Source organism: Pseudomyrmex gracilis, unplaced genomic scaffold, assembly GCF_002006095.1.
Source record: "Pseudomyrmex gracilis isolate BER0280 unplaced genomic scaffold, ASM200609v1 scaffold_74, whole genome shotgun sequence".
NCBI lineage: Eukaryota > Metazoa > Arthropoda > Insecta > Hymenoptera > Formicidae > Pseudomyrmex > Pseudomyrmex gracilis.
In genome coordinates, this window is record NW_018020658.1 from 339,828 (window position 1) to 355,789 (window position 15,962).

Sequence of the window (15,962 nt, forward strand, 5' to 3'; positions counted from 1 at the left end):
TTCCAGATTTCTAGCGCGCAAAGTAGCAAGTAGTAGGTTCTTGGATATCGACGTTTCAACGAATACCTTCGTTGTTCGCCGCGGCATGTCGCGCGCACGTTCGAATTTCACGGTGTTCTTTTACGTGAGAGTTTTGAGTTTCGTTTTAACGATCGTGCAACGCAATCCGCTCGCGTACAATATCAATTTTCTCAACGCCGAGGTGTTTCGCGATCCTTCGCGCGCATCTTCGGACGAGCGTCGCAGTTACTTCGGATTCTCGGTTGCGTTGTACGCGAACGCGATGGAATCCCTGGTGCTCGTCGGAGCGCCCCGGGCGAACTCCAGCGCGCTGCCGCAAGTGACGGAACCGGGAACGGTGTTCAAATGCGCGCCGAACACAAACACGTGCGAGGAGTGGGTGGTCGATAAAACCGGCAACGGTATACAATTTTACAACAAATTTAGCGTTAATCAACTAAAGAACAACGCCTGGATCGGTGCGACCATCGTAGCGGGGAAAGACGAGAATGCGACCAGGGTCGTGGTACGTAAGCGGTTTTTTTTTCTTCAATGTCAGCAAAAATTAATTGATATGACATTAACACATCGCTCGCTTAGGTTTGTGGTCCACGATGGATAAACAAGAAACATTACTGGTTCATGAATGGAATTTGTTACGCGACACTGGCGACCAATTCCAACGCGTTCAAGAGAGAGGCGGTACAGCGATTGTTACCTCTTGTAACGGCAAATCAAATCGCAAGAGCGAAGTACTCAAATATATTTTCTTACGGAATGGGTCAAGCTGGCTTCTCCTTGCACATGAATTCTCTGTCGGGTCGCGATCACGTCGCATTAGGCAGTCCGGGCGCGTACAACTGGAAAGGTGACGCGATACAATACACCGCAGTTTCGGCGCGCGATAATTTCAGGAATGGGACAATTCTCTCAGTTCCCGAGACGCAACGCATGTTCGGTTATTTCGGTAAGGATTATCGATTATCATTACGATTTTTGTTTCACATCATCCGATCAATTTTACACAATCAAAATTTAAGATCAAAACGATGCGACAAACCGCGCGATTTTAAATAGATTTTTAACAAATCAATTTTATATAACAAGATTTTGAATAAAATCAAATCTTTGAAAAATGGCCGTTGGCACATTTTATTTATTTTAGCGTAACTTCGTTCGGTACACACACATAGGTTTTTTGCAGGATATGCCATAACCGCAGGTGATTATTTTTACGAGCAAGATAATTGGTACGCTTCCAGCGCGCCAAGAAACGCCGATATGTTCGGCACAGTCTTGATATTTAGATATACAAACAACATCATGACCGTGAAGAAAACAATCTTTGGTAAACAGTTTGGTGAATATTTCGGCGCCGCGTTGACGTCGTGCGACGTTAACAATGACGGTAGAGACGAATTGATCGTCGGCGCATCGCAGTGGTCGAAGAACAACGGGATGGACGAAGGTCGCGTTTACGTTTTTACGGTGTCACACAAGGTATGTTCTTGGTCTTTTTGTTTTTTTTTTTTTTTTTTAATTTTGATCGTGTTTTAAACGAGCTATTTTTCTCTCAAGTTGTTTGTAATTTTAGTCAAAGTATTTAATCGTCTAAATCTGACGCTTCTCTTTGTGCAAAGAACGATTTTGAGGAAATGCAGACGATCGAGGGCGAAATCGTCGGGGGTAGATTCGGATCCACCGTCGTCTGTCTGGGTGACATCGATTACGATGGCTACGGCGACATCGCCGTGGGTGCGCCTTACGAAGAGGAGAACGGCGGCGCGGTGTACGTATTCAACGGGAACATCGACGGTGTTTCTCGAAAGTACAGTCAGAGATTGGTCGGCTCGGAATTTTCGCCGACGATGCGCGGTTTCGGTATCGCCATCTCGGAACCCCGGGACATCAATCGCGACAACTACCTCGACATCGCCGTGGGCGCTTTCATGTCCGACGAAACTGTTCTGTTGAAATCCGTGCCGGTCGTTACGGTAAACGTGACGCTGGCTTATCTGCAAAAGATCAACCTGATGAAAAACGGGACGAACTTCAGGATCAACATCTCGATGTCCTATGACGGCTTGTACGTGCCCGATACTCTACGTAAGCGAACAACACGTAATTCTAAATTCGATTTATTTTCTATTATGTTGTACATTTACAATCCCATAAGTAGGTTTTTAAAATTACATTTAATATTTCAGAGATTACTGCAATTCTGAAGATTGATCAGCAGTATGGAAGGGCCGTGTATCGCGATCAGAAGACCGATGGACTGCACACTTACAAAATGTCCCACAGGTTGCTGAAACATACCAAGCATTGGAGCCCACTTGTTATAGACCTCGGAGTGAGTTTACTTATACTCTTTCTCTATTGACATCATTTGTCTTGGTATTTACCTCAATCGCAACCTTCATTTCAGGAGAACATTCAAAATGTAATAGATCCGCTCGAGATCTCGGTGTCCGTGCAGTTGCAAGATGATCTTCAAGCGAGCAACAAGAGCTCACCTTGCGTTTCCTGTGTCGCAATAAACAAGTCACGTTCCAAGCTCGAAGATGTGATACGACTGCTGTTCGCCGTGGACTGCGGACAGGACGACGTGTGCATGTCCAATCTTAACGTGGCGTTGTCGACGGACTCGCCTTCAGGTAACATCATCGGCGCCGAATCGGTGATCACGCTTCAAATTCACGCTCGCAATCGAGGCGAGCCAGCGTATCAGACAAGAGTGCATGTCTTCATCGAGAAGTTGTCATTGGCGAGTATTCCGGGCGATTGTGAGGAAGGTTTTCGCACAAATAATATCCTGCAAGTGATCTGCACAATTGAGAATCCTTTTAGAACAAGTGTACGATACTTTCTTACACGCGAGCGTCTTCGACAGATAAAAGATCATACAAGTTCGTTATCTTTTAGAAAAATTTTACGTTGCAATTGGATTTGAGAACGGCGAAACACGAAGTGAAGGAAGTGGAAATATGGGCTAACATCAGCACTCAAAGCATCGACATGAATTGGAATAACAATAGTGATTTCATCACTCTGTACTTCGACGTGGACGTCGACATGGCGATCGTCGGGTTGGTATTTCTCGATTTACAAGCGTAATACGTAAGTAAATCTTCGTAACTTTTTTGTATTTATTGTATTCGCGTGTAGCAAAGTACAGCAGAACTTGTACCGATACTCAAGCGAGAATGCGATGAGCAACATAAAATTCCAACATTACTACGAAGTTCAGAAATTCGGCATCAGTCCTATCGATCAGGCCTTGTTGACCGTGAAAATCCCGACGCAATTTCGACGATCCGACACCGAACACGCAACGATCGTCAGTATCGATGACGCCACCGGCAGACTCAACGGAAACGAGTTTTTCTGCAACATTTCGAATGTGGCAAAAATATCTCCGGAAGCGTCTGGCAAATTTAACAAGACCGCGTATACGGATGACGCGATCGTTGATCAATTTGGTATCACAAACACTAACGTGAACGCAAAATTCAGTATCGAAGAAAACGCAACGATGAGTATACCGTTTGAGAACAGAACGTTGTACGTTAATTGCACAAACGAAGCGGTCTCTTGCGTGGAGCTCAGATGCGTTCTCGGACCGTTCGAAAGTTCGTCGTCCGTTGCGAAATTAACGCTAGATCTACAACTATCAAATTTTTCCGGTATGTTGTTTGTTTTGTGTGTTGTATACAGATTATTTATTAACCACATACAGATTATCAATCAATAAAGAAAAATCGTATGTTGTATGTGTATTCTTTGTAGCTGATATAATGAAGGACAAAGATATCATATTTTATGTGACCGAAGGCGCAATTAGGATACATCCTGGCAATATCGTCCAGAGAAAGTATCAAAAACCATATTTTGCTACGGTCGCAACAACATTTTTGGGATCGCCGATATCGAAGCGAATAGCCCTGTGGATAGTAGCAGTTTCAATATTTCTGGGAATAGTGTTGCTGTTGTTGTTTATTCTGGGTTTGATAAAACTCGGGTTCTTCAACAGAAAGAAGAAACAAGAGCTCGAGATATTGAAAACCGAAACTGACCTGTGTTCTTCGTCACGCAATTTGGTAAATTTCTGAATCGCAAATGTTTCGCGTAACGATTATAAATAATTATTATAAGATATTATAAGATATGTGTGTTAAAACATCACATGGTTTTCAGAAACAATGCGAGATGGAGATGGAAACATCGTTTTTGTCGGAAGTTGCTCCAAATTAAATACGTGTGTTTTTTTATTTACGATATATTTATTTTCTCTTATATTAATAATATAAATAATAATATTTTTTTTGTGCACTATTCATAATTCAATTACACATGTAAGGCATATAACATTATATATCTGTCCTAAGGCCCCACTTTTTTATATGTGTATATAAAATAATAAAACATTTTTATAAAAATATAATCTTAAACAATACGATAAACAATACGATCGCGTTTGCTATATACCTGTATAGCTGTCAATCGGGCTTTTATGGAAGGCTTTTTGTAAAAAGCAGTGTTTTATTTGATTCTATCTTGATTCTCCTATTTGAGATATGCAAAATTCTCTTTAAAATCGATAAAAATATATAAATACAAGTTTGCGTAGCGAGCTTGAAATCTTCTCAACTATCTAATATCAACTTTCAAGAGATTAATAATTCATAATATTATCTTTTACGAGATTCATGCATAGTGGCGAGAAACACCTGCTCGCTTGGATCTGTATCTTATACAACTAATAATATTTTTTTAATATCAAGAGATGAAACAAACGTATCGCATAGATGTTGACAAACACGTGATGATAGATTGTGACGTTAAAGCAACAAGAGAGCGTAAAATTGTCACTTTGTGTGTACTTGCTTACGCCGGGCGAAGCATATTTAGTCCAGTCCGAGTCCCTTCGAAATTTCCTCCGCGGACAATTTGTTTCCGCCGGACGAAGGTGGAGTTTCCGGCCGTGGGGTTGGAGCTGGGGGTGTTGACGGAGGAGGTTCGTATCTCGGAGGAGGAGGTTCGTATCTCGGAGGAGGGGGTTCGTATCTCGGAGGAGGAGGTTCATATCTTGGAGGCGGTTCGGAACGATGGTCCTCGTGAGATTTCTACATGGAAGAAAATTCATTTATGTCATTGGTGACGACGTCATCGTGTAAAAAGTAATAAATACATTATGATTATTTATTTACATCTTTTCCGTGTTTTCCAGTGAGACCGTCAAGAGCCGAGCCGAACAAAGCGGATCCTATACCCGAGAGCAGATCCGATCCGGTCGAGCTCTGGCTGCCATATCCGCCGGAAGGTTGATACCCGCCGTATCCTCCGGACGGTTGGTACGCCGGCTGCTGTTGACTTCCCCCGCCACCGAGAACGCCGCCGAGAATAGACCCTAATGCACCTAGGCCGTCACTGAAAGACTGACTTGGAGGATGGTTAGGTTGGTGAGATCCTCCTCCACCTAAGTCAATCGCGAAAACATAATTACACCGATATTGTAAAAATCGCCTTAAATTGTTCTCTTCCAGAGAACGCATCTCAGGCAGATAATCCATCTATTTATCTCGTCTGAGAAAAACTTCCGTCCTTGTAATTCCAACGCGATGATGTCACTTGAACCAGTCACGCTAGCGCTTGATTACAGATATTCGAATTTATAGAACTATTCTGAATCACAATATATATATATATATATATGTTTCTTTAGAGAATGACTAGATATATCGTTTGTTCGAAAACGAAAGAGTTTTCGTAAATCGCGAATATATTTCGTGCTTGCAAACGCGCGCACAGAAGAATATTTGAGATATCGATTCTATCGAATTACGTGTTAATTTTTTTTAACTTGTTAGAACATGTATATAAATATACTGCGTATGTGTGTGTTTACCTAATGCTCCAAAAATAGAATCTAATACACCGCCGCCACTTGATTGCTGCTGAGGAGGATAGCCTTGCTGTGCGTGTGTGTTGCCTTGCAAGGCGTTGCTCGCCAGACTGCTGGCCAGAGCCATCCCGAGAGTCCCGGCTAAGTTCCCGAAGCCGCCCTCGCTCTCCGTCTTCGACTTGGAGGCGTCCGACTTCTCGTGATCCTTCTCTTCGCTCTCTTCCTTCTTTTTCTGCAAGCAGCAAACGTGCACGCTCGAGTTTTTTAATTCCGCATAGCGTCGCGCGCGAGTAACAATATATACATTTTCAGTGAATCTTTACATTAATTGCGTGCATGGCAGCGGCGACTCCTCCGGCCGCGACCAGTCCACCTATTGCTAGTCCAACTTTATCCAGACAATCTCCGAAGACACCCTCTTCCTCCGGTTTGTCGTTACCAGGTTGGTATCCGTAAGCTCTTGGTGGATTGTAACCACCGTATGCGTCAGGGGGAGGAGGACCGTAGCCAGTTGGCGGAGGAGGTCCGTACGGACCTGGTGGTGGTCCACCAGGCTGAATCGTCGGATACAATCCACCTGGCTCTAAAATTAGAAAAATATAAAACTTTTTAAAAAACTAATTCACATATTTGCTGTACAATAAAAAAAAAATAAAATATTTTGAATTATTAAAACAATATTATGAAATTTAATCAAATACGCGTTTGTTTTCCTTACGAGGTGGGCCGAAGTCAGCGGACGGCACATCCCCGGGCACTGCGGATTTAGGCGGATCGACTGGCACTTGTTCGTACTCGATCGAGTGCACCTCGACGTCGCCGTCGATCACCAGATGAGTGACCTTTATGAACGGCAGACGATGAGCGAACTCCGCGAAGTGTCTGCCGTTTATCGCAATCTTGTAGCAATGATAATCGCACAGGATTAGTATCTCGAACTTCTGATCCGGTTGGATCCACAACGGGCCGGCGTTCTCCTCCATGCCCCACGTCATCGACTCGATGTGATTCCTCGTGACGAAACCCTCGGAAAAGCGCGGGGACACGTGAATGGCTATGTCGTCTCTCGGATTCAACGTCGGTCCGAGCTGGTAATTAATGGCGAATCTGACAGCATCAGGCGGCACCTTGCCCTGTACCTTCACCATTGTGCCCGCTCTCAGACCTCCTTCCACTTTTCCCACGTACGGAATCTCCTGTTGCAAAACACGTAGAGAATGATAAAAAGTAAAAAAAAAAAAAAAATGGTCAAAATTGCGGGAGAGCAATAAACTTCTAAAAATAGCAGCAGCAGACTCTCGCGATCTGATTACTGCGTAATCGCGAAATGTTAACAAATCCGCGTATCAATTAGATCGCGCATTCCTTCTCACGGCTACTCCGCTTGTCGAATTGATCGCAATAATGATCGTTAATTATCAAACACTTACATCGGCATAAAAATGTACGTATGTTAATAATTTTTCAAGCTTGTAATGTATTTTTAATGTAATATACAACACGACAATTAGCGGTGATGAGAATTTGAGCGGAGAAAATAATCGCCAATAAGTGACTAACAAAGTTCGAGACGTAAAAAATATCGGCATTGCGGACACGACGCGGATCAATGAAAATCCCGTTAGCAAAAACCACACGTATAGCTCAGGCGTGACGAAAAACTCACTTACCGGATTTAAAACCGGAGAACTGGCCATTTCTGCGACTGTTTTTCCGCGAACGCTAGAATTTCAAGCGTCGATTTCAGAAAAAAGAGAACGTTGTTCGAAAACTCCACAAATGTGTGACGACGCCGATGCGCTAAACACCGAAGACGGCCGGCGCCTTTGTTTCTCGCGAAGCGCTTCTCCACACAGACACTTCTATTTACAGTGCTGACGTTTCCCTCTCGGAGCAGCGGTGAGCGCAGACGCGCGGCACGCACTATAGCGCGACCGTGGCGGCTTGTGTAATCATCGGACGGAGGCGCAACGACGCGGTGTCCTCGATTACGTAATCCAATGCGCGCGATTCTCTCGAGATCGCGCACAGTGGCCGCGCGGGATTCGAATCGACGCGCGCGCGCGCGCGATTTCCGCGCCCGCCGTCGTCCCGTTATCGTCCGTCGGGGAAAAGAACACGTGGATCGCCGCCAACCGAAACGCGCGGATACGCCGCAGTGGTATCGCGCCATGCGCAGATACCTTGGCGAGCGAATGCATTTCTCTCAACGCCCGTCAATCTTTTGATTGACATTTGATGAGCGAAGTATTTCCGGCGATTTTGTTGATGACATTTTTTTTGAAAAAGAAAGAAAAGAGAAATGCTGTCCGCGATCGAGAACGACAATGAGCGATTCTAAAAAAAAAGGTAAGATTAAAAACCATCTTTTTATACGAAATATTGAGAAATGTGAGTAAAATTGTGATAAAATTGAAAGAAAATTGCACGAGGAGAAATGATCTGAGACACGCTTCTCGAATTTAATTGTCACATCGCATATAGTTTGTGCGTTTTTTTTTTTTTTTTTATTATCTTTACAAGAGATGCTCTCAAAACGATCATCTTGCGCGCGTCTCGGCGCAAGTTCGCAGACGATTTCTCAGATTACGGAGATTCTTCCCGGAAAGGTTGCATAATTAATCAGCACTTACGAAACGTATAGAGTGCGCGCGTGCATCACCCGCCCACGTTCATTTTCGTCTATTCTCTCTGTTTAACAGTGATCGGCGAGATTAAATAAACCAAACGGGAATTTAAACAGTACAGTGCGGAGTCAAACAGTCCGTTTTCCGCGACGTGGTCAAATAAATAGACGCGCGTACGGGTGATTAATAATGCGCGCGGACGGGTCTTTAAAACGCGGAAGGAAACAAAATTGTGTAAACGAAATATCTGGAAAGTAGCCGAAAACACTTCGAGCGGAATTTTTTTTTTTTGTTTTTTTTTGTTTTTCGGCGCGACACACTAGCGCGCACATTCTTTCTTGCAGCTGATTACGTTAACTCGATTACATTCACCGGAGGTTGTGCAACGCCGCGATCGGCTTTTTTACGGATTCTAAAAGTGACGGAGTAGGTGACAATAATTTTTGCTTATCGTCGGCGACGAACGTGACTTGTCGCGTGTCGACGCGTCATATTGCAGCGGACTGCGGACGGGGCATTTAACGCGATTGTTGTCAAGGGACACGCGTATGTCACGGGGAGGGTGTGTCGTCATTAAAACGTATCTGGAGCGTGATAGCTAGGGTTGGGCATCGCGTTGGACGCGCCCAGGATAAATAAAATACACACCTCGCTTTTCAATCATCATCGTTGTCATCGTCATTCGTTCGATTCGCGTGCGCGCGTGACCCCGCATTTTTGATCACACGGTCTCGATCGACTTCTTGTTTTGCGACTAAACGATCGACGCCGCGATCGCGTTGAGAAATAATGTGTTTTTGATGATTTTTATCAATTCGCGGAATATATTGAGATCATCGTTTTACGCGCGACCTTTTTATTTAGAATCGCACGATGACGATTGGCCATTTTCGTAACGAGAAATTATCTGTTGTCTCGTCGAGCTCGTTATCGCACTGCGGTGTCAAGACACACGTGGGTTATCGCGAGCGATCGCAAATTCGCGAGCATTTATTTCAAGTCTAGAAAATTATTGTGCACGGAGACAGAAACGAAAGTTTTCCCTCTATTTTCGCGACGAACGTGACCTTAGAAAGCCGCGTCCTTGCAAGCGTGCTCTCAATTAAGAGGCGGCAGGACTTCCCGGATCAATATAAGGACTTTCGCTCGGAGGTGGCACGCACGTTTCCGAGCGAAACCTTTTCACAACTCGCGCTAGACCGACGTAAATGTTTTATTTCGTCGCGTGTCCTCTTTTCTCAAATCAAACAGACGACAAAAATATTAGAGAAAATTTTTTTTGTAATATTTTTACATTTTAATTTTTGAAATATATCAAACGGCCGAGAAACTAAAACCGCTGAGATATTTTTAAAGACTTTCTATACAGTTGAACTAAAGTGAACATCTTCGGTATCGGATGTGATGAGTTCGAACGAAGCTCGAATCGATGAGCTAAAATAATAGAAGCAGTACCACAAAACCTGTAACATCGACCATACGCCGCAACGTCAATCTTTTCTTTAATGAATTCTTCTCCGCAAATAAGTTTCGAAATTTCATTTCGAGCAAAGTCTCTCGTAGCATATATATATATATACATATATGTATATGAATATACAGTTTACTTGAAATCTATGTAGAAAAGAAGAGATACGTGTGTCCGAGACTTGACTATTTTTTATATTATACAATTTTCCACATACATCTCATGTAACGCACAAAAGAAGATGAACACAAAGGAACGAGGTTCGTAGAATTTTTCGAGGATTGATGAAGGGACAGAACAGGACTCTCGCCTGATTACTAACATACATCGGGCGACCCTTTTCATTGTGCGGCGAAACCCTCGGGACTTCTCTTTTACGAGCTCGCCATCATAAAGCGACCCGCACACATCCGCTATCTCATCGTGGCCAGGTGTCTGCGCCAGCATGTTGCGTTCGTCGTGCCAAGACCTTCGTTCGTGCACGATTCGTCCGAACTTGTTCGTATAGTTAGTCAGCGTGGACAGATGGATGGAAAAAAGCGTGACAGCGCAGATAAAAAATAATTACAGGTGTGTGTTTCACCTACATACATACTTCCCTCGTTATGGTTGAAGAAACATACACAGCTTTGAATTTCTTCAGGAAGAAAAATGTCTTTTTTTCTGAAACTATTGTGAAGATCCGTATAATTTTTTAACGCCCGAAATTGTCGTCACGACAATTGATCGTTCATTCGTACGTGAGCTACTCACTGAAGACATAAAATGTTCAACCGACATTTAAATACTTGCGACCCTTAAACACAATACAACACAATACAACTCATCAATTTTTTTATCGACTTCTTTCCGATAATATAGAAAACAATATACAAACAGATCCAAACGCTCGAAATAACTAAATGATGTAACTAATTGACAAACAATAACCGATGTTGCAAATTCGGAAGCATGTTAGCTTGAGTTTTATGATACCTGTATCGCGCTTTGTGGTTTTACAGATTCTGTACAAAAATTAATGAAGTTGCTAAGAAAGTAGTTGGTAAACTACACGTCGAATAAATAATAATTTGATAAAATAAAATGTTGTTATCATAGTGGCGCGCTATTAATAGCGAAGCGATACGTGCTCTTCGTCGCATGGTCGAACGCGCTGCCATTAAACTGACGTACGCGTTTCGAATTTGCAACAGAACACCAAGCCGGCTTTTCGCGTTTACATTATTTTGCGTGTACATACAATAAGAGGCGCTATTTTCGTACCGCACGTACGTGCTCCCTTCTCTCTCTCTCTCTCTCTCTCTCTCTCTCTCTCTCTGTGTGCAAACTCACCCTGCTTTCGTGCTGTTACACTCCTCTAATGGACTCTCTCGTATGGAGATACATACATATGGAGTAACATATGGAGATACTTAAAGAGAGAATTTGACCTGTTTGGCTTCAAGAGAGTAAAGTATCACAGAACGCAACTTCCTCAAAGATCAAATGGAAAACTGAGAATATAAATGAAGTTGATGAAACTGATGTAAAGTCTTTAAAAATATATTACAACACAAAAGCAATTACGGATTTTGTATTAATGACCGAAGTACAGTCAAACGTCCTGATTTCTTTTTTACTTTTTTTTTTTAATTTATATTTTGTATCAATTGATAAAATTCATGAAAAAATATTAGCAATTTGTCGTGTTAATGCAAATTAATTATTAATTTTAATGTTTTTTGTCACAATAATATAAAATCCTTATTATGTATTATAATTATTATTTATATGATAATTTATGTAATATTGCAACACGATGATAATTTAATCTTTTGGTCACGTTTATATGCTCGCTCGTATTTACATTACAAGCGGAGACGGACTTCCAGCAGCGCGTTTAACAGAAGCGGCACCGGAAGGTGGTGTGGTGGAGCGGCTGGGACTCTTTTCAGCCCTTCTCGAACCGCAGTTCAACGCGGTCCGCAGTCTTCGACGGTCGTTCCGTCCGCTTCGCTTTTCCGCCATTTGTCGCCATCGCCGCTACACGGCGCTTTTCACGATCTCAATTGGCGATCCGGCATTCGTTTGCATAGATACGCGATACTATTCGAATATTTTGAACACACTTTCGTCGAGGACGTTACTTCGCAGCAACGAAAAAAAAAAAAATTCGTGTGAACTGTGCGGCAGCACAGGTGAGCTTGATTTACCTTGCTCCGGTGCCGCTTTTGAAAGCAAATCGTGAAAACTGAACAATTGCAATTTTTCAAGCGGCGAGTAATGTTGTGAAAACGATACGACGCGGTGGAAATTCTTATTGGATATTTCACGAAATGCTGGTAAGAATTACGAAGAAGTTGAGCTCTGTTATAACACTTACGTGCGTGTGTTATTCGTCGAACATGTATCAACTCAAAACAAAAAAAAAGACGGCATCACTTGACACTGTTTTCACATACCGGTGCGATAGGAATTTGACTCGGGATTTAATTCGAATTTTCAAACACGTGTCATTTTGCGACAAACTTGTACGGTAAATATGTTTAAAAAATTGCAAATATACGTTTTCAAAACTAACACTTTTTGATGACGATGGACAATTGGTTAATATTATATTTGAAATTAAAAACAAGTTAAAAATCGACCAAAATACTATAAATTCATTATCAATTGTTGCACAATTTACATTTAAATAAATTTATTTTTAGATTAGAAAATTCAAAATAAAAGAATATAAATATAAAATACAAATATTTTGTTTTATAATTACATAAATATTTTAACAAAAACATTTTTTGTTAGCGCAAACGAAACAATGGAATTTTAAACAACTTTTGAGTTTTTATTATGTTACATTTCATTGTCTACGAAATAATCTACTTCTTCTAATCTTTAAAATATCGCATTTCAAAACATATCGTTTCCTGCCTCTCAACGTATCTTTTGTGCGTGTTTTGAAAAACTTAAGCCTTACTCGACCGTAATTTCCTAAAGTGAATAAAACGTATCCTGTCCCTCCGTCAAATGCCCTTAATTACGTTTCGAGCGTCCGCTTCGTCACGACCGAAAAATATATACGTGCGGTTTGCGTCGCTTGCGAAGCTACGATAGCATCGGGCAGGAAGAGACGCCGTGGAGACGCCACCTTCTTGTTTCAGAGGGCAAGAAGTCCACGTTTCGCGCAGGCCGCCCTTAATTGGCTCTAATTAATGAATGGCTGTCATCAGGCTCCGTGAGTCACGACACGCGTGCAACTTGAGTTGAATTCTAGCATTATCGTCTTTTTACGACGTAACGCGATCGTCAAGAACGTCGGCCAATGTACAATCCGCGTTCTCGCTCTTCGGAAGACAGAAAACTGTAGTAAAATCGAAACAAAAAAAACAAACTATCAAAAAGTTCTGCGAGCAAAGAGAGTTCTTTTTCCGATGGATTATAATAAATATCGCTCGGGTAAGGAAGGCAAATAAAAATATAGCTTCGTTTTTTATTACGGGTATAAAACGTCGGTTCAGCTTTTATGTAAAATTTTTATCGCGGCAATAAAAAAAAACATTATATGATTTTAAAACACACTAAAATTCTACGAATACGCATTCCGACGATTTTCGGCATTCGATCTCGTACAGGGAAATGCTGGTCTCTGGTGGTTAACTTCGCGAAAAAAAACGAGTTCGCCAATGTCGCGTCGCCGGCTGTCAAGGGTAAGAGAGGGAGCGAATTCCGGAGGGTGCGCCGAATTTAAGTCGCGACTAGCGGGGGATGAATCATCTCCAGAGTTGGGAACGGGGCGAATCGAGGCGATCGATATCAAAAGACCCCTCCGTGCCATACCGCCGATGTCTTTCCGCGTGTGCACTCTTGAATTTTAAAAGCAAGTATCGATCCCGCGTTACCGAGAACAGATGCAACGATCAATTATGCAGCTAAAAATCGCTCGATGTTGTTACGAAATTCGTGTTCTATCTTTGTTTTTCACATCCGACGAAGCTGACGATGAAAAATCTTGCGTCCGACAGAATTTACGAACAAAATTGTCCAATCGCGTACTTCTCATAAATTATTTTCACTACTCTTTCACGTTTTTTTATAGACACACTTGAAACATTTTCAATTTGTCAACAAGTAACACATTTGATGAGAGTAAATTTTATTTAATATTAGAACAAACAAACCTATCGAACGGATTTCTCAAAAATTTCTTACCTTAAACTTTACAGAAATTGTTTTGTAATATTTTTATTTCAATAATTAAATAACGTGTATAAAAAAAAATAAATCTTGCGAAGTAAATAAATTGAAATAAAATACATAATAAAACTATACATAATTAAAATCTTTCAAAATTTTGAGCGGACTTCCTGAGACACACACGGTTCACGCACTTGCGCGGGAGGATCGCGGTGACAACAGCCGATTTCTTTGCACGTACACAAAATGAAATAGAGCGAGCGCATTAAATTAAAAGTGATATCTTTATCACGTGTCTCGCTCGCCGAAACCGCTCAAGACAGATGTTTCGGATAGATCGTAAAAATAACAACGAGCTCGAGCTTCGAAAAAGATCGGAGTGAAAAAAACGTGGCGAAAGAAACTGAACAACAGTAACAACGAACACTGCTTTACTCTAAAAAAAAAAAAAAAAAAAGAAAAACACTTGATGTTTCTTATTCCGGCGTGTAACAATCGTATCGAAAAAACTAGATACTATCTCCTCTTGCCACTTGAGATTAACATCTTAATCAAAACCAAATCAAATATTGCAGATAGTAGACAGATGCGTGTGACATGTAGATCCTTATCTGGAGTAGTAGTTTACACAAAAAGTTTATGCGAGATTAAAAGAGTACGTCGCGGTAAATTCGAAACAGTGTGAATTCTTTTTTCACAGCGCGAAGAATTAATTAATTATTTCACTTGTGACAAGGAAAAGGACGAGAAAATTTTCCAAGTCAAAGCTTGGTTTTTAAGAGTTGACATATTCTATTTCTTCTTTTTTGTTTGATATATTTCTGGTTTGTTTCTTTATTATATATCTTTTCAATTTTGACAATATCTATAGAACGAAATCCCTTCTCCGAACACAATTGTTCAGTTTTTAAATAAATGTACAAGATAAAAAAAAACAAAAAGACACGTTAAAACCGAGCATTAAGGAAACTTTGTTCGACGAGGTAGAATTCATGCGTGGCATAACAATTGTATGGTGTAATCTTTATCACGTGAACGACGTTGTCCTGTTTACTCTCATATCACTGTATCTTTCGTGCACTTCCGGTTGCGACAGTTGCTTCATTGTGCGCTCGACTAAAATTCGGGCCGCAGAAGAAGCGCATGCAGCGAGAGCTCGTTGTTTGTTTGCGTCTAATCTCTCGCTCGTGTTTGCGTGCGGTTTTATTCGGACATAGATGAATGTAATTTGCAAAATTGACATTTTTTTTTTTTTTTGTCGTCAGATTTATACCGCGAAGTGGCTTTTGTTTCAGAGAATTTTGAACATTTTTTTCCGAAGAAACATTTCGACAATTAACAGCTCGCGATCGGCGATTGGCTAATCTCCAATTTTTGAATTCGACAGGAAGTGCTTCACCCACGTGAGGAAATCGAGACGCGAGACGTTCGTCACCATTGAGAGGAGAAGCGGTTCTCATCGAAGATGAGAAACGAGGCGACGCTAGCATGATCGGTGCGATTGGTATATTGACGCTCTTACTGATCCTCGGTGACCTCGAGGCAATCACGGTAGTGCACCAACATCCCAACATTCAGTATGTCGTTGAGCACGAGGTCCTTCGCGAGGATGCGCTCGCGGAGGCGAAGAAACTGGAGATATACCCCGGTAAGTGAGACAATTTCCCGAATTCGCAAAAATCTCGATATTTTCTCGGTTGGCTCGAATTCAAAGTCTTCTACTTCGAGATTTTCATCAGAAGAAAGAACAAAGTAAAAAAAAAAAAAAAAAAAAAAAAACAAAGAATAA

General features: G+C 41.7%; 3 protein-coding genes across 8 annotated transcripts in view; 2 read left to right on the top strand and 1 right to left on the bottom strand.

The window, feature by feature from the left end:
* Positions 1-47: 47 nt before the first annotated feature.
* LOC109854893 (integrin alpha-PS4-like) lies at positions 48-4,607 on the top strand. The gene is made up of 10 exons (XM_020428480.1): positions 48-526; positions 601-967; positions 1,205-1,500; positions 1,641-2,106; positions 2,208-2,353; positions 2,429-2,857; positions 2,926-3,089; positions 3,169-3,686; positions 3,790-4,100; positions 4,198-4,607. Exons 1-10 carry the CDS (start codon positions 86-88, stop codon positions 4,252-4,254), a joined length of 3,195 nt encoding a protein of 1,064 aa, XP_020284069.1. The 5' UTR covers positions 48-85; the 3' UTR covers positions 4,255-4,607.
* Positions 4,326-7,814, bottom strand: LOC109854895 (basic salivary proline-rich protein 2-like). The gene is made up of 6 exons (XM_020428483.1): positions 7,576-7,814; positions 6,624-7,101; positions 6,229-6,488; positions 5,909-6,137; positions 5,211-5,479; positions 4,326-5,126 (listed from the first exon to the last, which is right to left on the bottom strand). The coding sequence occupies exons 1-6, from the start codon at positions 7,600-7,602 to the stop codon at positions 4,908-4,910; spliced, it is 1,482 nt and encodes a 493-aa protein (XP_020284072.1). The 5' UTR covers positions 7,603-7,814; the 3' UTR covers positions 4,326-4,907.
* A 184-nt stretch (positions 7,815-7,998) lies between these two features.
* The window catches only part of LOC109854820, a 12,387-nt gene continuing 4,423 nt past the window's right edge, over positions 7,999-15,962 (top strand). Inside the window, exons 1-3 of one of the 6 annotated variants that reach the window (XM_020428302.1) lie at positions 8,571-8,958; positions 10,155-10,570; positions 15,561-15,821. In XM_020428302.1, the coding sequence (XP_020283891.1) occupies positions 15,662-15,821 (160 nt within the window). In that variant the 5' untranslated portion in view covers positions 8,571-8,958; positions 10,155-10,570; positions 15,561-15,661. Of the gene's footprint in view, positions 8,255-8,570; positions 8,959-10,154; positions 10,571-11,825; positions 12,322-15,295; positions 15,397-15,560; positions 15,822-15,962 lie in introns of those variants that run through there. The other 5 variants (XM_020428300.1, XM_020428298.1, XM_020428303.1 and 2 more) reach the window with 5 other exon arrangements.